The sequence below is a fragment of the Notothenia rossii genome, assembly GCF_949606895.1.
Source record: "Notothenia rossii genome assembly, chromosome: 4".
Taxonomy (NCBI): Eukaryota; Metazoa; Chordata; class Actinopteri; order Perciformes; family Nototheniidae; genus Notothenia; species Notothenia rossii.
This window is the reverse complement of record NC_136902.1, coordinates 21,934,162-21,956,553: the sequence shown is the minus strand read 5'-3', so window position 1 is coordinate 21,956,553 and position 22,392 is coordinate 21,934,162. Positions and strand designations below refer to the sequence as shown.

The following is a 22,392-nucleotide window of genomic DNA, read 5'->3' as shown; positions in this document are numbered from 1 at the left end:
AAGTAAAAGTACCAATGCCACACTGATGAAATACCTTATTAGAAGTCCTTTATTTAAATATTGGATAGGTTGTTATTACTGATGACTAAATGTGTATCTTATACAGGGGTGGAATAAGTACTCCAATCTTATACCTAAGTAAAAGTACCAGATTGTAGGAATACTCTGTTACAAGTACAAATCCTGAGTACAAAAGGTTAGTCTTAACTAATAAAAGTACATGAGTATGAGCTTATAAAAACACTTAAAGTACCAAAAGTGAAAGTAATAATTATGCAAATTAGCCAATTTCAGAATAATATCATATGTTTTCATTATAATTATGTGCAGATCGTTTTAATTACCTTTCATGCTGCAGGGGCTGTTGAATTGTTACTCCAAGTGTTAACCAAGTGTTGATTATATTTCACATCATTAATCCAAATCTGCAAAGTAACAAATGTACAGTACTTGGGATGATCTACTTGGTTACTTTATACCAGTAAAGTACAAATACCCCCAAATTGTGATGCAATATAGTACGTAAGTAAATGTACAGTTGTTGCGACCATTAATGATGACCGCGGTGAGATGCTACATATTCCTGCACATAAACATAACAGACCCTACGGGAACTCCAGGATTAAAGGAGAACAAGAATAGATTGTTTTTTTAATATAGTCAGTTGTAATCTTCCTTGACAGCAAAGAGGGGCGGACTCATGTACTCCTGAGATTGGTTGAATTGTAATCAGGAATAGACAACACCAGAGACTGGATCTGCATAAAGATTCCTGCATATTTTATACAAGCCTTCTTTTTCCCTGCAGTCCCAGATATTATTTTAAGGCAGTGCACTCAAAAACAGAAAACATGTTTGTGACTTTAACACTATGAGAGAATATGATGGCAGTGAGGGCAGGAAATGAGACGAAATGGAGTGTCATATATCCCACAAGCATCACAGCAGGGTAATAGGGCTAAAGTAATGGATTTCTCACACACACCATTACTTCAAAGTGGAAATCACGAGGATGCTGCTACCTGCAAGGCCAAGCCCCTTTACTGGAAGTAAAACTGCTTTTGGGAGGAGGTTACTATGGCAATTCACTCAACTTCTCAACCCTTAGATGCATAAGAGGATATTTTTGGACCCGGTGAGGTGGTTTTCTTGAAGTATCTTTGTAATTACATTTTTGTATCATTTCATAATCCAGCTATTCCTCAAAAAATATGTTTTGGATATCATGCCATTCAAATTTTAAATTTAAATTTTAAGAAATTGTAGTTTTTGTATTACTACCCCAAGCTTCCATAAGTGGGTCTTTTTGGACCCGGTGAGGTGGTTTTCTTGAAGTATCTTTGTAATTACATCTTTTTATCATTTCATATTCCAGCTATTCCTCAAAAAAGTGGAAAAGAGGAGAAGAGATGAGTTTTGAAAAGGGACTGGAATACTGTGAGGGTCTCAGAATAGCGGAGATCTAAGGGACAATATGTTCAAAACGTTTTTTTTCAAAATGTAAAAAAAATGTCTAAAATTAGAAGTTGTGAACAATTAAATATAAAATATTTCTAATGTGAACCAAAATATAATACTAAATATACAAGTGATTTTTCTTAACCAATATGACAAAAATGGCATAAAAACACATATTATTCTAATACGGGTGCTTTTAGACCCGCTTATGGAAGAGTGTAGGGTCCAGTCACTCGTGCATCTAAGGGTTAAGGACAGTAATTGGTTAACACAGACTCTGCTCACCTCATCGTGTATCTGATAGATTATAGAAATAAGTGCTGGGGAAACCGAAACAAAATGCACCCAGGATCACAATATGGTGTTGGGTGTTTTTCTGTTCTACGGTAAATAAATGGAGAATCATCCTGCTGTGCAATTTATGCCTCCGTTACAGCAAAAGTTGTAAAAACATTCTTCAACTGTCACAAGGGTCTCAAATCTGCTTCCCCTCATGACCCACAAATTAAAAAGGGAATGCACACGACAGGCTAGCACATCAAGCTTATGTTCGTGGTGCTGAAGCACTTCATCACTGTGAGTCTCCAGATGTGCTGCTACTGCAGTCTGACACAGAAAGCTCCCTGGCTCTTTGACCAGAATATCAACAGGATCTGTTCATAAGTCTTTTGTGTTGACTGACAAACTGAATGTGTCCAGCCTAAATCCTCCCAGGCTCCCTGCATGTGTCCTTTAAACATATAAAGGTATGTGTGGGATTAAGGGGGATCTATCTGAAATCATATATAATATTCAAAACTATGGTTTTAGGAGTGTATCATTTCCCAAAACATTTATGAATTAAAATAATAAATGTTTCTTTACCTTAGAAATGGTGCTACAGTACATATCGACGTAGGCACTACTCTACCATTACATTACATTACATGTCATTTAGACGCTTTTATCCAAAGCGACTTACATACATTGTGTACTGTGGACAATCGCCAGAGGAGCAATTTGGGGTGAAGTGTCTTGCCCAGGGACAAAATGACATGCTGACTGCAGTGGGACTCAAACTTGCTATCCCCTGAGTCGAAGTCCACCACACTAACCACTGATCCACAGTCTACCATGTTCCACGGCCATGTTTTAACAGTAGCCCAGGAAGGACAAAGCCACTAGATGTCACTAAATCCTACACACTGGATATTTAAACATCACCAAACCCTTTGAAGTTTTAATTGTCAAAGATGTTGTTGTTTTGTCTTTATGTATTTCAGTGCATCAGTAAGAAGATTCAGCTTTGAGTTCACTGGACAGGATCACAAAGAAAACATGGTAACGCTTTATATTAAGGTACACAAATTAACCATCAACTAGTTGTTAATTAACATGCATATTAGCAGTATATTTGGCCTTTATTAGTCATTATAAAACACTTATTAATGCCTTATTCTACATGACCATATTCTACAAGTAATACGCCATTAGTTGAGAGTTTTTCCTCAATAACCCTCTGTTTAGTGCTTATTTATTGCAAGTAAGGAAGTTGTTGTACATGAGTTTTGGTCTTAATATGCGCTGCTCAATATGAGCCTAATAAGGCAGTATACCACAGGAATAGTAATTCTCTTAACACTTAACAAATATAATCTATTCTTATGTAACAAGACATGAAACTATTGTCACAATCTTATGAAGGACCCAAATGCAGCACTCGAGAAACCACGGAGTATTGGTAATGTACTTTATTGATAATAATACCAGAGCAGAGGAATACCGGATGATGTACAGGCAAACGAACCGGAGGACAGCGGGCAGAAGGTGAGTCAGGGCCAGGCAGAGGGTCAGGGAGCAGCGAGGCGGGCAGAAGGTGAGTCAGGTCCGGGCAGAGGGTCAGGGAGCAGCGAGGCGGTCAACGTAGGTACAGGCAGGTTCAGACAGCAGGCAAGGCAGGATAGTCCAAGGACAGGCAGGATCAGGGATCAGGCAGAGCAGGCAGGTCGGGGACAGGCAGGGTCGGAACCGGGTAGGCAATCTGGTAACAAAGGCGTGAAAGACTAGCATGAAGGCAAAGTACGATCTGGCAACGGGTGTGTGTCTGCAGAGGGTTTAAATACTGGCAGTGAAGCCAATTGGTGCAGAAGAGAAAGAGAGTGAGCAAAAACGTGGGTGTGGTTAACAGGTGAGACAGGTGAATGGAAAACTACTGTTGAAAGATGGAGCAGACTGTGACAACTATAAGTGTTAATTAAGTCTAAATAACTCAAAATTAGGTATTTCTATCTAAGAATGGTAACACTAGGTACACAAATTAACCATCAACAAGTTGTTAATTAACATGCATATTAGCAGTATATTGGCTCTGTATTAGTCATTATTAAACACTCATTAATGCCGTATTCTACATGACAATATTCTACATGACAATATTCTACCAGTAATAAGCCATTAGTTGAGAGTTTTTCCTCAATAACCCTCATGCTTATTTATTTAAGTGAGGACGTTGTTGTACATGAGGCTTGGTCTTAATATGCTCTGCTCAATATGGGCCTAATAAGGCAGAAGTACCACAAGGATAGTAATTCTCCCATAATTACACTTCACAATTATGATCTATTCTTATGTAACAAGACATGAAACGTGTAAATAACTCAAAATTAGGTTTTTATATCTAAGAATATGTTTTGGGGTATTGACAGTTCAGCTACCAATAGCAAGGTGATATTGACGTGTAGGCCTACGTTTCATATTTGCACATTCATATATTTGTAAAATTTGTACTGAAGGTTAGACAGGAAACCGGGTACAGGAAGTAGAAGAAAGTGAACTGAATAGCATGGCAGTAGACATCCATGAGCAGTAGACTGCAACCGACTACAATTAATTTTCCCTATGCAACCTGAAGAGTAAAAGGGTCAAGTCCGTCAGAAAGCAATGACTGTAAGTGTTAGCCTTACACCATAGACTGTATATTACACTTACACTGTAAGGATTAGTAACATGTATTGTGTTTATGTGATGACATTTGGAGATGTTAAAACACAATGGGAAAATGCGTTAGCATTCGCGCTATTATTTGCGTTAGCATACGCGCTAGCGTTAGCATACATGCTAGGGTTAGCCATACTGTATGCTTATTGCACAGCGAGCATTAGCTATATATTTGCCTTGTTTACACTTAGCGGTCCTATGTTTTAATCTGTGTATGTTACACTCGCATGTATGAAATCATTAAACTTTTAACTTATTTTTTATAGTTTCACTCCGTTTGAATGTCAGTGGACTGCAAATAAGTCAATAAAGGAGCATGGCTGCTCATTCCCTGGCTCTCAAAAGAGTTTGGCTGGCTGTTTAATCTATGTTCACACTGAGACACTACAACACATAGAGAGAACAGTACACCTATTGTGTAAGAACATATAAGAAGGTCACACAGTACGATCACAAATACATAAAATCTGTTAAAAATCAGTTTTTATTAAAAAAGTACAGGCTGCATATGTGTTCTCAGCCTTGGAGAAACTTGACATGTTTTGGTACATGTATGTGTCTGAACCTCTCTTTAGTGGTTCATTAATAAAACAGATATTTCAACGTGTGCCTACTTTGTTCATGTACTGTTGAGGTTAATTTCAGTAGTTGTGTGCTATAATGTATTTACAAAGTGTGAAGAGGAGGCAACTTTAGAATAGGGAACATGTTCAGGTCAATTGACCTTTCGCAAAGCCACGCCCCTAAATGCCCGTTGTCCAATCATATTCGATCACGTGCGCGGCTCCCTGTCGAAGTCCGACAAGCTTAGCATTCAAATTCATTGCAAAAATGGTGAAGCGTTGTGCTTATGGTCTTTGCAAATCGGATAGCAGATATCCCATAAGCTTAGAGGGAGGGGGGATGCCGCCAGTGGATAAAGAAATGCGGCAGGCCCCATGCCCAGCTGAATATGGCGAATATCAACAAACACAAATACGTTTGCTCCAAGGTAAATACGTGCTAACGTAGCTAGCTAGCTAGCAAAGATTACATTCACAAATTAACTAACTCATTTAATTAACTAATTTCACTAACTAACGTTAGCTAAAGTCACACGACTACAGCTGTAAGCTGTGTGCTTATAGGTCGTTTTGACCATGTATATCACTTGATGCATAATAATGTCTGAACAGCTGAGCTCCATTATTAGTCTACCTGTGGTCAAAGTACAAACAAGAAAGCCAACAGGCAATCATTCATTTATATTTTGCTTTAATCTTTGTAGCATTTTGTTAATGGAAAGCCTACTGCCAACTTCCCTAATCCTGCTGCACAAGTGGGCACCCCGACCCCCACAAAGGAACAACAAGATGGATGCAGAAAGCCACCAAGGAAACGGTAGTTAACTTTAGACAAACTACAACATTTAATGCCTCTTGTGATTGTATTGTTTTATTCCAAAATAATAATAATAATTCCGTCGAATTTGACATACAGCTCATGTGGTTTTTCACTCTTGCACTGCGACCTGTATGCAAGTGCCTCTATTAATGTTGTGCCTCCCTCTTTTCTAATGTTTATACTGTGGATATAACCCTCCATAGCATATTGTAGCCCCTTTTGTCGGGACCTGGAGGATATTGCTGCGTTATTGCTCCAAAATGAGTCTGTTAAGGCGACTCCGACGTTACGGAGACCCTCCATTATGGCTTTGTTTAACGCATCTGGCTCTCAGCTTGTCGGACTAGCAACAGTAACCAAAGGGGGGGTGGCTTTGCGAAAGGTCAATTAGAGTCAAACTACTAGCTTATTGGTTATGAACAGGACTTCGCTTTAAAATAGGGAACATGTTCTTAGATAGAAATACCTAATTAGAGTCAAACTACTAGCTTATTGGTTATGAACAAGACTCCCACTTTAAAATAGGGAACATGTTCTTAGATAGAAATACTTAATTTTGAGTTATTTAGACTTAATTAACACTTATACTTTCATGTATTGTTACATAAGAATAGATCATATTTGTTAAGTGTTATTATGGGAGAATTACTATTATTGTGGTACTACTGCCTTATTAGGCCCATATTGAGCAGAGCATATTAAGACCAAAACTCGTGTACAACAACTTCCTTACTTGCAATAAATAAGCGCTAATTAGAGGGTTATTGAGGAAAAACTCTCAACTAATGGCTTATTACTTGTAGAATATGGTCATGTAGAACAAGGCATTAATAAGTGTTTAATAATGACTAATAAAGAGCCAATATACTGCTAATATGCCTGTTAATTAACAACTAGTTGATGGTTAATTTGTGTAACTTAATATAAAGTGGTTTTTTTTTTAAATTCAGGCTGATGGTCTTAACATTGTTCAGTCATTATCCTTTTTTTGGCTAATGTCCCCCATACCGTTCATTGATATGTTTGGTGGCCTTCATAGAATCCTTAGGTACTGTTTTATCTCTACAGTGACCAAAGTCAATTTCGGTTGCACTTGAAATACTTTGTTTGTAATCTGGAGTGATTTCCCATTTTAAGACTTATTTTCTACAGTATGGTTAATTAAGTTTGCATTTACACTGTTATACCTAGTTGAAGTGACACACTCTGGATATGTCGAACCAATAAATCAATACAGAGTTTTCTGCTCAATGTCTTACTTGTGGTGTAACAATAGACTTGGAGTTTGGTGGGAAACAGAAAAATGTCCCCTTGGCAGTCAGCCTTGAAGCTGAAGGTATCGTCATTGTGATATAAAATACATAATAAAATGCATGCAATAATAAAATGTACGTACATTAAATAATAACAGAGTATTAAGAACTTGAACACATAAAAACTGACCATATTTTAACAACTAAAAGTACTTCTGGTTGATGGAACATGTGACAACCCTACCATGTAAATTCGTTTTCAGCTCCATGGACAGCACCCAGTGAACTGCACATTGGCACAAATCTTAAAATAGAATAGAAACTGAATAGAAAATCAACCTAATTTTTGTAAAACCAGTGGGATAAGGTTGGTTAGAAAATATTGCTAACATGCGAATGGAGGAATTTTCCACATAGCTGGGTTTTGGAGGATTACAGAAGCATTCAAGATGAACACTATAGAGAACTTCACATCTTGACTGCACTGGTCTGAAGTATACAACAACAAAGTTGAAAACACACACTCAGCTGAAATGAGGAATTTCCTGAAGGCGAAACCAACGAGCTACAGAGCAGCATTTTAACCCAGGCCTTAGAGAGAAACATATTTTCTTATTTAATTTCAACTTAAACCAGATAGATTTATAGCTGTTTTTTAAAAAGACAATGGCAATGTACAGGTGATATTAGAAAAGCAGAGCTGGCTAAAGACAGCCACTGGTTTCTGTAATGTTTCCTCTCAGTCCCTCTTTCGCACTCTGTCGCAGAGAGTTGGAACGATGGAGCTGAGCTGTGTCACACCCACACAGCAGCAGAGGCTGTTATCATTACACTCACAGTCTACAGCTATTTCTGTTGCCTCTGTTGGTGTTTTTGTGTGAGGGGTTTTACACACAAACATATTCCAATATACTCTATGTGCTGGTGTATCTTCTGAGGGTGTTAACACACAGAGATGAGTAGGAGTAAGAGGGATCAGACTGAGCACAGCAGTCACAAAACGTCTCTGTGGACTGGAGAGGAAAACAGAGAAAAGGGATATGAGGTCAAACATGCCAGCAAAAATGCAATTGTTTCAAAGGATCGTAGCTTTTACTTTTGGACTTTCAAAGAGCTAGGATTAATTTAAGATTTTCACACAAACCATAATTAAAAACTATTTTCCACAATGCTCAGTCACTACCAGCAGGAAAAATATAAAATCTCTGCAAATATCAAGCGTTTGAGCGTCACTACAAAGACAGCGAGGTAGTGTACGTTCTAACTCATTCATCACATTCTTTCACATCAAAAGAGCCTCAATCAGCCCGCTTTGAATTCACCAGGAGACTTTATTCCTCTCCATGAAAGAAGTAGTCATTCCTCACTCTCTTTGTTAATATCCCATAGGACCAGGAGGGAGTCTCTGGTTTACACAGGCCCAGACCCAGCGGCTGGTGCAGGACTCAAAGGACATTGCCTCCCATGGGTGGCTCCTCCTCTCCTGCTGTACTCCTCATACTCTCTTCCACTGTCTTGCTACACTCTCTGTCACTCCTCTGTGCTTTCTCTTATCTCCTTTACTCCTCACTCCAGCCTCCCGTCCTCTGTCCGTGCTCATGGCTCTTTTTCTTCTCTCATACGATGCCCCTCTCTCAGTTTTGAAATCACCACTCTACTTCCACTGTTCCTCATCTCATCCCTTCCATATTTTCTCTTTAACTCGCCTCCTCTATTCTTTCCCCTGCAGTCGCAGAGATTACTGTCCTGGCTCAGAGTCACTGAAGAGGTAATCTGAGGTTCTGAGTAAATAAATGCAGAGGGCGCAGCGAAGAAAGCTGCAGATAAAGAAGCTGTCAGTGTAGGAAGTATTATCTGAGTACTCTTGAATATACCACCTACTCCGGAGAAATCTCCAAAGCCTTTTATTGCATGACAAGGCTGGTCGTGCAGGGCTATTTTCTGCTTGCTGCTACATGGCATGCGTCAACCAGGGAGTGTTTCTCAGAGCCAAAATGGTTCATGGCTGCTGGCAGCATCAGCAGTCTGAGATGTTACAGCAATTGGTTTAGCATGAGATTACGTTGGTGTGAAGGGTTTTATAGTCTCAGGGGATTATGGGAAATTATCCATTGAGAGGGAGAGAATTTTAATTTGAAAATTGAGTGTAGTCTGACTATTTTTATTCAGGGAAATAAAGTATCTGCTGACTTTTTCATTTAAAAATATTCAAGATGTGTCCTTCTTTAGCAGGGTATTACAATGCTCCAATAACTTGGAGTACTCCAGTCACATGACATAGGCTAATGAAATCAATATAGACTTGTATTTAAAGAAAATGCTTAATTTCCATAACAATACACCTATAAAATAAAAAAGCACTAAAATCCAACAAAACAGCTATGTCATAACCTTTTAGTGTAATAAAACGCTTAAATGATGGAGTCACATTACAAGAAAGCTATTGAGAAATGTATTTTTTCATACTTTTGTAAAAATCAATTCAGTAATAATAATATTCAGTTATTATTTCAGCATTGTTTTCACTAATACCGGTTATCACATATATGAAATAATTATCATTTGTTGATTAATTTTAATAGCCTTTTTTATTAATACATTACTTATTTTCCCAGTAAATATATTCTTGTTTGAGATGATACAATTGACCGTCCACAGTCAGTTAAACATGCCTTGGATTTCAGACTGGGTTTTAATTCTCAGTGTTCTCAGTGGTTTGTGCTAGCGCGTAGAATCACATAAACTCCCTGAAATACCTCTGACATTTTACAATTCAGTTTTGTTTTGTCCGTAATGGGAATACAATTTTATGCAGAACAGGCTGTTCCAGTATGCAACAAACAGTAAATAAGGCTTACTGCCAGGAGGTAATGGTACTCAGCATGCTGGACTCCCCTCTGAGAAGTCAGCACTCAGCTCCAGGAACTCAGCTCTTCTCCATTTTTACATTTCTTGTGTTTTTAATGTGTATGGTCATTGCCTTTAGAAGTGCTTTAATGTCATATTGCATCCCTACAAGGAAGGAGATGTGATATCCAATTATGAGATGCACTATTCCAAAACAAATATTTCTGTTTTCACAATCAACAAGCACATTTCCATTTATTCAAATGTCACAGACCATAAAGATTGTGTATGTCACCTTACATCCAGTGTGTCCCAAAATGTAATTTCAAATGGACAGACAAAAAAAGGCATGTATGTGTTTCTATTCTGAGAATCTGATTGAAATGTGATCAAAATAAGTATTTTCTTCTGCCTCAGACATCTCCAAACATTACCTAAGCATTGGGTAGTAACAAGAAACCATTCTTCCCTCCCCTCTGGCTCTATTACAGTGAACTAAAACCTCACTTATTCTTCTCGGATCAGTCTTTATCGGTAGCCTAATTATGATTTATAGCCAATACAGCCGTGGCTGGTGAATAGTGGTATAGTGAGTGCATTTGTGCTGCTGAGCGAGACCTCTGTTGTAGCCTCCAGCTGAGTGGAGTTCATTTTGAACAGCAGAACAGAGAGGTGAACCATACAGTTAACGCTAGCTGTGAGGAGTATAGGCTGTAACGAATCTACTCCAAATCCAAACCTGAAGAGAAATAGCTTTATGTTTTATCAATTTTCCTGAGCTCAATGGTGGATGTTTTCTCACCAGACATGAAACAGCCCATCTTGCTGTTTTAATTGGGCAGTGCTGGCAGTGCAGTGATGTACCATGAAAGAACCGGTTCTGGTTGGTTTCCAGGTCAATACTGAAACCGCAGGTCCACCCTGATCTCTGATTAGAGTTGGAATTGCTTCTGCACACCTTCCTTGCTCTGTTAAATGGATAATAAAACAAATTCAGAGTCCAGAGGGAAATTCGGTGTGTGCTTCCCCCACTGACAACTGACCTTATTGTTTCACAAACGCTATAGGTGTTTGTTGACAACACTGCTCTGCAAAATTAAAAGTTGCAAGCTGCAGCAAATTATTTTAATGTTTATCTTAGAGAATGTAATATCCTATCTTTATTTTTTTATCAGCTTAAGCACTTTACATTTTATTTTTTTAATAAGAGACGAACACATTTCAGTCGTTACTGCATTGCCAACATGCAGATATTGATTCATGCAGGTGTATAAAGTCTTATATTGGAGATACTGCTGATGGAAATCCATGAGGTAAAAGTACAATAGTTTACCAATTTGAAAAATAAATGAAAAAACCTCAATGTTTCGAGACAATCTCCAAGAGTAAGGTTTAGAGAATCTAGCTATTTTAGCTTAGTTTAACCCAAAATCTGAGATTGTTTTTGAATGTCTACTTTGGCTTATAAAATGTTGCCTGCCAGAACTCCAGAGTAATTGGTGTAATTAGTTCTTAGCAGAACTCTCTCTTCAATGGTTTGCACATTATACATGTGAAACGTTACATATAAGTAGGGTATAATTCCATGTCATTAGCTGTTGATTTTCCTCCTGGCTGCCAGTCAGGGGTTATTGTTCAGGCGGTAAGTGGGTTTGCGAGGGAGGTGTTGGCTCCATCTTAGGCCGGTAATTTATGGCTCCAGCTGCTGTCTCCCTCTCCCCAGGTGGACTGCTGGATGCGTGAGCAGTGCATTTCATTAGGGGCAGAAAAACCCATTTCTAAGGGGAAGACATTCTGCGAGAGGACAATGCTTATCCCTGATTGGTCACCAGGCTCTCACGGGGATAGATTTCTAGATACATCGACCATCCTGTTGAGAGCCAAAAAGCTGCAATCTAAATCTCATGAGAGGAGCTTTACAAATCTGTGATCCCTCACTGACAGTTGGATCCATAAAAAAAAAAAAATGTGGATAGCTAAGCTTAGCTGAGGGAATTTTACACATAAAAGACTGTTTACATAACAGTTTCACTCAAGGTTATTCTCAGTTCACTGCAAACAGCAGATTTAGTATACATTTTTATCCAATTTTAGATGCCCATCCTTCTGGATCATATTGGCCCACTTGTCGGTGACTTTAGAAAATAAACAGACAAATGCTTATATGTCATAATGCGCCACCAGATTCTTCCCATTTGCAGTAGTTTAGCTTCTTGTAAACTGCATGCAGCATAGTACATCTGGAAGGGGAAGAGAAAAATTACACTGATATATGTCAAGTACACAGTATTCTTTTATGACAACCTAACATATTCAAATTCCTAATTAATTACAAATTAAAGGTAGGGTAGGTAAGAATGGAGAAACCAGCTCGAGTGCGCTAGAATTTGAAAGTACACAACCGAAAAAAATCTGCCCCCTCCTCCAGACTTCCTTACAGAGCCCCCTCCTCCAACACACACGAACGCGCACATGACCAATGAGGGCACGAGATAAGTTTGTGCACAGATGGAAGGCTGACAGGCAGGTAGGCCATCCAGTTATTTTAGCTGGGCCACTAAAATGATTGGTCGTGCTTTTTACAGCGCCACATTTAAAAAAAATGTATTGTCAATGCAATTAAAGTACTCATTGCTATCGGGATGTTAAGAGCATTCCATGGAATATAACAAAAAGTGTTTCTGAAGTGAATTACCTACCCCACCTTTAATAAAAAGTCATTTAAAGACTAAATAAGTCCACCAAAGCAAAGTAACGCTCAAAGGTCATGGGGACTCCTTCAAAAAGAATCAGAATTCAAATCTGATATTTTTTATGCAATGTTTTCTTTATGATTGCCTGGACCCCCTGCCCCTCAGGAAAAAAAACTGTTTACTGTTCTTTAGAAGTACTAATGCATGATGAAAACACTTTTAATGAGACTTTGTGTGGCGCTTGAGGGAGCTGCCTAGAGTCTCATAAATGTTTAAAAATAAAACTTGAAGAATCTAATGACTCAACAGCATTGTGGATACTTTTTTTATCAAGGAGGAAGAACATATGGAATAAAAATTATGATATCTCTGGTAATTCATTAGTAGTCAATTAAAAGTTCAACATTGTTATCATATATAAAGTACAATGCTAAATTGGTGAAGTATGCTATTAAAAGTGTGCTAAGTGTTAAGTGCTAAAAGTTACCGCTCCATTTACTTCTATCTCAAAGCGACCAAACACACAGAACACTCATCTTGCATTCTGCCAAAGTTATCAATATTTTATTAATCTTCAGTTAAGGCAATCCATTACAAAGCATTTCACAAACCACAGTATGACGACAATATCATGTCCAACACCTGGTTTGGAAATTATTCAGCATGCAAGTCAGAGACCAAGAGAGGTATGTAAACAACCTGGGATAAAACAGGAGTAGTGGAAAGAACATCCCATACAGAAAGTGTTGTATAGGAACAGAATGGAAAGAAACCAGAGATGCAACATGCTGGAGGTGACCGTTATCTCTAAATACCATCCCAAGTAACAAACTACTGTAAGCACATGGCGGATGCACTAATCAGGTGAAATAAAGGTAGACTACCAAACCTCCTGCCATTGTGGCACAAACATGCACATATTGTCTAAAGAGGCTAAGTTCAACAACTGAACACATTTTGGCATTTCATATTCTTCATTCGGGGCTTATGTACATAATTAAATAGTTTAGCCTCAAAGAAAATATTAAATTAAAAGATAATCAAAGCCATTTCCACAGAGAGAAAATATGTAAATTGAATTGTTGGAAAGACATCATTTAGACTGAAAAATATATTTAATTATAATTCTGTTTCACAATTGCATAAGTGTGTCATTACTGTGCTCCTTTCATTTTCATTGATTATTTGTTTAGTACTGAGGGGTAGTAGATTTTTTATTTCCCTGTGGAGGAAAACTCACAGATGGCGGGGGAGTATAGTTTTTTAAATAATTTTAGTAGAAGGGCTCAAAAGCCATGTAGTATTAATAGAGGAAATATAACTGAAAGTGCACACATCATACAGGGCCAACTCCACATTATCTTATTGACTCTCACAAGGGTTTGCTATCACACTCACAGTATATACCGTACGCTGCATGCTGATGCTGACTTTTATTGTCCGTAAAATGATGTCCTCATTCATTTTACTCTGAGTTATGATGATCCTATGAAGTGAAATTTGAAGTGTTTACAGTACTTGGAAAGTCAAAATATAACAGCTATACAAGTCATTAAATTATAGTATTTCATTGAATATATATGTCATAAGAAATGTAATAAATGTATGTGTTGATTTTCTTTTGGCTGAATGGCTTTCTGTAGAGGTATTCTGGTATTTATGTGATGTATGTGCTTAAACACAATGGCCTCATTTCACTGCAACAACTGAATTTGGCAACAGATCAAACACTGCTTTGTTTCTGACGGAAAAATGTCATCCAAAATTAAGAACGGAAAATAAGTAAAATATGGATCTGGGCCTGTGAGCGAAGGAGTTCACTTCCTCTGGAGTTTCTGCAGTAACAAAGGATTTCATTTTATCGGCGAGAGCACTAAAGTAACGGGAGTCGGAGACCATGCAGTTAACAATGGTACGTAAACACATTTGCTCTCAACACAAAACAAAGTATTGTAACAACAACAGTGAGAAGTCTGTGTGATCTCAACAACTTTTTGTAAACGTTAGTTCTCATTACGAGTACAAACAAGACTGAATAATGCACAACTCAACTATAAACTCACTTCAAAATAAAACACATGAATGTTTCCTTTTTCCATGAGGCAATGTGAACAGCCACAGTTGAGTTGTAAACAAGTCTTGACTTTGAAATATTGGACAACAAGGCTTAGCAACACTTTTAACTCTCATTGTTTTAGACCCAAAGTGAAGAGCTGTTAGTATAAAAAGTACAGGACAGTAGTTGAGACAGCATGTAATAGTTTGTAAGAATCCTAATCTTGCAACAGTTTTTATCGCCAACATTGTGTGTACATCTTAAATATGAGACCTGCTGCTGCCGGCAGAATGACACCTGGGTAACTGAATTTGGATATGTTTCCATAATAGGCACATTTGGATTGAGATATTGAGTGACAAAGATATACGAATGGAAACAATGGCCAATATTAAAAGATATGATGTACACAACTGAGCCACAATGGCTGTCATTCTCTTTGAAAACAATTCAGAGAACAAATATGAATATATCAACAGCTGACTTTAATTAAATTGTAGAACTAGATAATGAAATTGTATCTTAGGTATTAAAATGGTATCTCAATAGCCTAGATAATTAACTTCTGAACACAAGTGTGAAACAAATCTGTGAACTTTCAATACATTTGTAAAGTAAAACATAGCCGTTTCAGTTTTTTTGCAATCCGTTTTTTTTCTTCAAAAAACAATCAACGCCCAAATATCTCATGCAAGATTTGTGATTGTTTGATTTTTTTCTTTACAGGGAAACAAATGTATTAGTAGACATTGGTCTTTTGAATGTGTGTTTACTTCAGAGCAAACCCCAGAGAGTAAAACGTAACAACAAATATAATGGGAAACACAAACAGCGAGATGACAAATGTGCTACAGTATGTCATGGATTATAATTTCTTCTGTAAACAAACAGGGAGAGCAAGTATGTGCATAGAGTTATTCATCTATTTTCTGTAAACATACTGTTTTGGTGATTAAATATATTTTCATTTGAATACATCTGAATAGTATTTTCTTATAAACATTCTTCCTGTTTCATTTAAAATTATGTGTTAAAACTTGTGCGGTCCCTTCCATTACTTTCATTGTGATAGGTGTTGGTTCCTTTAAAAAAAAAAAAATGTTGAGCTTATTTCCCATAATAACCTTTGTGCTTTATATCTGAATTAGTGCATTCTGTTATTATACATTTTAGAAATATGTATAAGACATGGTGCTGAAAAATCATTATGGAAACAGCTTACAGCAGGCTCTCTACATAACTGCTTGCAATCAAAACGATCTATCAGTGAAAACTATCCATGAACTGCTGAATATGTTTTATATCATGCTTTTATAGTACAGTCCTTATCAAAGTAGAAATGGGGATTATTTGTATTAAACTGCTCACAAAATATAAGATGAAAAACTACAGGGAAAATATGACTTTAATCCCCACTATCTAAAACCCCCACAAAGGAATAAATAATTTCTGCAATAAATAAAATAAATTAGTATACATATGATATCTTAGTTCAACACACACCTATTCCAAAAGGTATCACAAACATGATACACTCTGGCACATTCTAATATGTATGCCTTCAAACAGGCTCTCTCTACGGGTTTACTTGCTATCCATTAAATCACCACTTTGACAGGTTTGACAGCGAACAACTAAAACCTCCTCCAGCACGAGCTCCTCTCAGCGCTCTTATCCTCAAGCACGCAGAGAGAGAACACTCCATGATCACCTGCAGCCTCACCCAAAGCAGTCATATTCCTCCAAAACAAATTGGAGTCTTACCATCTTTTTGTATAGCCAAATTAATATTTACGTGATGGCCTTAAAAGAGTTTCCATCTTCCCAAAGGACGGTTTTGAGTTATTGACCACCTCTACCCTGCCCCACCACAACGTGGAGCTGTGTGTGGGGCTCAGACGGGGTTGGTCTGTGGTTGGTCCAAGGGCGAGTAAGGGGGGGGGACGGAGTTCGGTTTAATGGCTCTGCTCTTCATGTAGGAGATCAATTGGTCAGGGATCTCTGCAAGTACGTCTTTAACCAGCCGCGCCATGCTCAGCACGTGGTTCCCTGTGCGGTCCATGTAGTCTCTAAACGGGACAAACTGGAAGACATATATGACTTTATGAAAAGAATGTTTCATGTACACGGATTCATCATAAAACATCAGGATATATTTTTGCTTTAATTCATGCTTTCCTGGTTTATTTATGTTGGGAAAATACTGAATGTACTCTAATATCAGAGTAGCACAAAGGCCCAAATCTAGTAACTGGATATATGATTACCTAGAAGAGCGTCAGGACACACTGTTTTAGGCATATGATAGCTATGTGACAACGATCAACATGATGACACAGCCTCTATGGAGATAGGCACATGACTCTCATGTTTATTGCTTACGCAGGCCTTAGCTAATCTGAACTAAGGCCAGAATACTGCTTTGAACCGGTATTCTTGCATCTTGTCACTGTAACACCCTGTCTTGTGTAAGGCATGTGAAGTACACTGTTCAGGGAACTATCTTGTCCTGTGCAACTCTGTATGTGATGACTACTTCCATTCTTGCAAGGATAATAAATACATGTATCCTGATATTGAAGCTCAAGCCGGTGACGAGTGATATTTTTCTAACAATTTGTAACTATCAAAAAGAACTGAATGTTCAAATACAATCTCTGAATCAGTGAACGTAAGGTGTACCATGATTCCTCTTAGTGAATTCATTTGCAAACATGACATTAATTATCTCTGCTACGCTGACGTTACACAGCTATAGATACCTGAAACGCCAAAATATTCTTTGCAACTCCTAAACTTAGAGACGTGTCAATCAAAACACATTTTTAATCAATAAATATGAACTTTTTCCAGTTGAATGCAGTTTAAACACAACTGTTAGTTTTTGGTCTAGGGCTGGACTGTAGAGCCTCAAGAGATCCTTGCTTGAATATCAAAGACAGCATATCACTCATTGCTGCCATGCCACTGCAGTATTTACATTCTTTCAGTTACTGTCATTAGGGGGGGGAATGCCGTTGTCCGAAAATATGCAATGGAGATATGCTTGCTAGATGTTTGTTTCTGAAAAGCAAAATATTTTTTTAGCTTTTCTTTAAATTCCTTGTTGTCCTCTTCACTCTTAATAATCTCAATGCTCAATAGCTATATTTGATAGCCCCCTAACGCAGCGCGACCATAACCAAAATAATACATTTTTTGAGAATGAGCAAAAAACGTAACATAATGTAAAGATTTCTCAGAATCTAAACTCTAATTAGCATAATTTCAAGACAGTCTGACTCGTAACTGTTGAGATAAATGTCTTTGACATAAAATCAAAAACAATAGGCCCATCTGCATTGTAAGAAACGTACCAATATTACACCTTTTAAGCAATATAACAAGCTGTATGAGGAAAACATCATCTTACCTGTACAATGTCTCTCTCTGCCAACTTCCCCCGAGAAGAAATCCTGATGTCATCACCATCCAGCTCAACCATGGCTACAGAGAAAAGTCAATGACATGTTGATGATGATGAATCATAACAGTTATACACTGGGTCAAAACTAAAGAGTAAATATGACTTTAACAAAGAAACTATCTTTGATGCAAACAGATCCAAAAACTGCTTTCATTCACGCCACTGTTCTCACCATCGAACTCAGCTTGGCCAACCCCAACAATGATGATAGACATGGGGAGTTTAGCTGCCTGTTGTGAACAAGAACAAACACACTCTCTGTTAGGGGAACATTTCATTCATTCATTCATATTTTTCTCTCAAAACACATCTCATTTTACAAAGTCAGTCTAACATTGGAAGCACCTTTCTCCAGAGATATCAAATAATATATCTGATACATAGCCTTTTCTTGACTTTTATTGAAAGAAAATACATTACATTGCATCTATACATTATTCAACTCAGGGTCCCAAAGGTTGTTACAAAAGCCAGCAGATAACAGAATATTTGACCTTACTCATAAACCTATATATATATATATATATATATATAGATTTACAAGCCGCTTTTACACTGTGGAATATAATGATTTAAAGTACATAAGGTTACAACATGTTTTGGACTTGGTAACAAAGCACAAGATAAAAACAGTTAAGATAACGTGAATACAGTAAAGCACTTTATTCACAAAATATACACATCCTATCCACTAAGATGTTCAGTCCTGCATTATTTATTCATGATCTTGGCATATATAAATGTTTCAAAATCTATAAAGCCCAAAATACATTTTTTACATTTCCTTTCAATTAAACACTAATACGAACTAAAGTTAACATGAATAACAATAAAGATTTAATAAGGCTTATTTTCCACACAGTATGTGGTGTACAAGTTTCTCAACTGCATGAAACTAAACCACAGTCCTGATGTGGAGAATGAAATAGCTCTGGCATGAATGAATGATGTATGCTTGTGGTGGAAATACATTTACAGGGGTAAAAGTCGGTCATCTCTCCTGGAAAAACCCCCGAGGGGAGAGGCCTGTCACAGATAGGAGTACATGCAGTATGAGGACCATCTTCTCAATGTTCTCCATCACTATTCCCCCCTTCATCTCCTTTCCCATTTTAACCTCTGCCTCCACCAGGCTCATTCCTCATGACCTATTGCTCCCGCACTTAATACATGCATTCTGTTTAACCATTTCCAGCAGTGAAAGAACCCACACTCATATACCTGAATGTCATTTTAGATTCTGTTTCCCGGTCTGAATTATTCAGTCTACACCATTTGTCACTTTGCTTGTACTGTAAAGTCACTCAGGGGATCTCTATGCAGCTCTCTGCCTGCAGTTATTCTTCTATTCTTCAGTGTGTGTGTGTCTGTGTGTGTGTGTGTGTGTGTGGGTGTGTGTGTGTGTGTGTGTGTGTGTGTGTGTGTGTGTGTGTGTGTGTGTGTGTGTGTGTGTGTGTGTGTGTGTGTGTGTGTGTGTGTGTGTGTGTGTGTGTGTGTGTGTGTGTGTGTGTGTGTGTGTGTGTGTGTGTGTGTGTGTGTGTGTGTGTGTGTGTGTGTGTGTGTGTGTGTGTGTGTGTGTGTGTGTGTGTGTGTGTGTGTGTGTGTGTGTGTGTGTGTGTGTGTGTGTGTGTGTGTGTGTGTGTGTGTGTGTGTGTGTGGTGTGGTGTGGTGTGGTGTGGTGTGGTGTGGTGTGGTGTGGTGTGTGTATGTGTGGGAAAGTGAGCATTAGATTAGTAGATGGGCAGTTTGGCACATTGTATGGCAGCCCTGTCATGGCTGTATGAATGTGTTTGTGAATGGTTAAGCATTTTTGCATTTACTCTTTTGCATGCACAACAAAGGCTTCATGTTCTCTATGGATGCATTTTTAAGACACATTATTTCTTTACACATTTTTGCCAAAAGAAACAGCCAGACATAACTGGCCTCTAAAGTCTTGAGTAGCAGGGTATCTGTTCTGCAATTTGTATAATTGTACGTCGGCCAGACAGGTGGAGTGTTAGTTTTGTTGATTCAGCAGATGAACAAACCGAATACAGTCGTTCAAGTGTCTCTCAATCTAAAATATTCATAGGTTTTATGAAGTTACCGGTGGAGCCAGCCTCCTATCCAGAAAACAAACTGACACCCGGAGACACAATCCAATACCTGGGCACAAATTAAATTAAATTATACGTGGCCAACCAGGTCAAAAATAGACCCTCTTTTATTATTTAAACTCCTGAAATGAAAGTTGGAGCCTAAAGGAATAACATCAAAGCAAAGACTCCCCCAGGGGCTGTCCTGAAAGATTTGTGGACACATTAGTAACCGGAGGCGAAGCTGAGCTGGTTCGATTTGGCCTGTACAGTTTGGTCTGCAGCAGTACATTCAACATTATTACCACAGGTATCTGATATGTGCAAATATAAAAAGAAAAAACTGCTTTTGAGAACACAAATAAGAAACCTAAAGTGTGGGAATGAGCGTTGCACATAACTCATTCTTTATGAGTTACCGTATTTCTTAGGAGCAAAAGCTAAAGGCACAGAGAAGCAGGTCATTCAGTCCTTTGCTCTATGAGCAGAGGAATTTGGGGGGCGAAGTCCATACTGAGAGGTGGGAGGTGGCAGAGGTACGCGACAGGGCCGGGCTGAGCAGTGCAGAGCAGCAGACAAGATCTTAAAAGGAAGGTGTGGCTGTTCGAAAAGTTTGATTAACAGTCGCAAATTCCCTTTAAACCCAGTCTGCTGTGGGTCAGAGCGCCCTGTTCTTGAGCCTCAGAGGATGCGCTGGGTGAGAGCTCTGCATCCGATAAGGTGAACCTGTTGACCTGTGAGGGGATCTCAGGAGAGCCCCTCCCGAGGGTCTCAATAAAAAGGAAAAAATATTGGACGAACAAAACACAAGGGGTAAGACAAGTGGAGCAGAACACATCCTATAAATCATCAAATCTAGTGCTACTGGCTTACAAACCCCAAAAAGAAACAGAAAGCATGAGAGCAGTTTTTAATGAGCAAGACAAGGGAGGGAGGGAGGGAGAAAGGGAGGGAGAAAGGGAGGGAGATGAACGTCTCTGGGTAGTGTGAGAGCAGCACTTACATTCACTATGGCCTCCTTAGTCTGGGCCATGTCTGATATAACGCCGTCAGTGATGATGAGCAGAACAAAGTACTGGGACCCATCCTGCACTGCTGCTGCATAGCTGAAAACAAAAATTAATAACATAAAGTCGTTGAAGACAGTACAACATAGACTATGCTAAAGTAAATGTAAGTTAAAAATAGATTATGCAGACAATGTGTTTATGAATTTACATAAAATTCTGAGACTGGTTTGAACAACCATAGAGAAAGTTGGAGAGCAGCAATCACTGTGTCGCGGATTAAAAACAGAGACAAAGTGGCCCCCCGCCCACCATCTGACACAAAGGCTTCATGTAGACATGCACAGAAGTGAAATACGTGGTATGGCAGCTCGTGTCTCGCAGGTCTATACGACATTATGAAACCCATCAGAGGCAGCGCAGTGAGTGTGGCCTAGTTTCATTTGCCCATCGCTGGCTCCTCTATGAATTATTTATCAAACTGTTTATGCAAGTGCTGCAGTCTTATTCTCTCAGAGCATTATTGATCACCTTGCAATGATTGAACACACTTGATGAGCAAAAGGAGGGGAAATCGTGGCAGAACACTGTAAGAGCCAAGGACAGGTCAGAGGTCAGCCATTACTCTCGCTCTCAAAATGGTAAATTTGACTGTGAGGCACTGGCAGTTTAATCAAAGAGCCTGACAAAGGCAAGAGCGATGACCGGTGTTTAGGAGATTCCTCTTCCCTGCAACAAACTCACTTGAGACATTTGATCACATTGGAAGAGTAATAACTGTATGACAAAAGACAATATTGGGAATTGAAGAGTGTACATTTTTCGAGATTAAGAAATTCAAATCTCTTCGATCAAACATTTTTTTGCATTTTCTGTATTTATGAATGTATTGGGTTTTATCGTTCTCTGTTTTTTTACAATAGGACCTCTTCTAATGGTGGGTTGCTTTTGTATGTGGATGATGCGTTTTGCTAGGAGCTTTTCTGTCTTTTTCACCACTGATTACATCCCTTAAAAATAATTATATAACTTATATTTGTGTTGGCCACAGATATACTGCACTCGTGGGTGATTGTTGATGCATCGTTGTATGCAAATGAAGCACGATGTGTGTGCGGGTCAGATAGGGAAACAGTTGCGTAGTGAGGCTGCCTGGGGAAAGGCCTTGAAAAAGT

General features: G+C 38.4%; 1 protein-coding gene across 2 annotated transcripts in view; it reads right to left on the bottom strand.

Annotated features, from left to right (window-relative positions):
* Positions 1-3,266: 3,266 nt before the first annotated feature.
* Positions 3,267-22,392, bottom strand: part of cpne5a (copine Va) — a 71,249-nt gene continuing 52,123 nt past the window's right edge. The window contains exons 12-15 of one of the 2 annotated variants that reach the window (XM_079676983.1): positions 21,214-21,316; positions 18,305-18,362; positions 18,079-18,152; positions 3,267-3,478 (exon numbers count right to left, since the gene is read on the bottom strand). In XM_079676983.1, the coding sequence (XP_079533109.1) occupies positions 3,419-3,478; positions 18,079-18,152; positions 18,305-18,362; positions 21,214-21,316 (295 nt within the window). In that variant the 3' untranslated portion in view covers positions 3,267-3,418. Of the gene's footprint in view, positions 3,479-12,948; positions 16,750-18,078; positions 18,153-18,304; positions 18,363-21,213; positions 21,317-22,392 lie in introns of those variants that run through there. The other variant, XM_079676982.1, reaches the window with a different exon arrangement.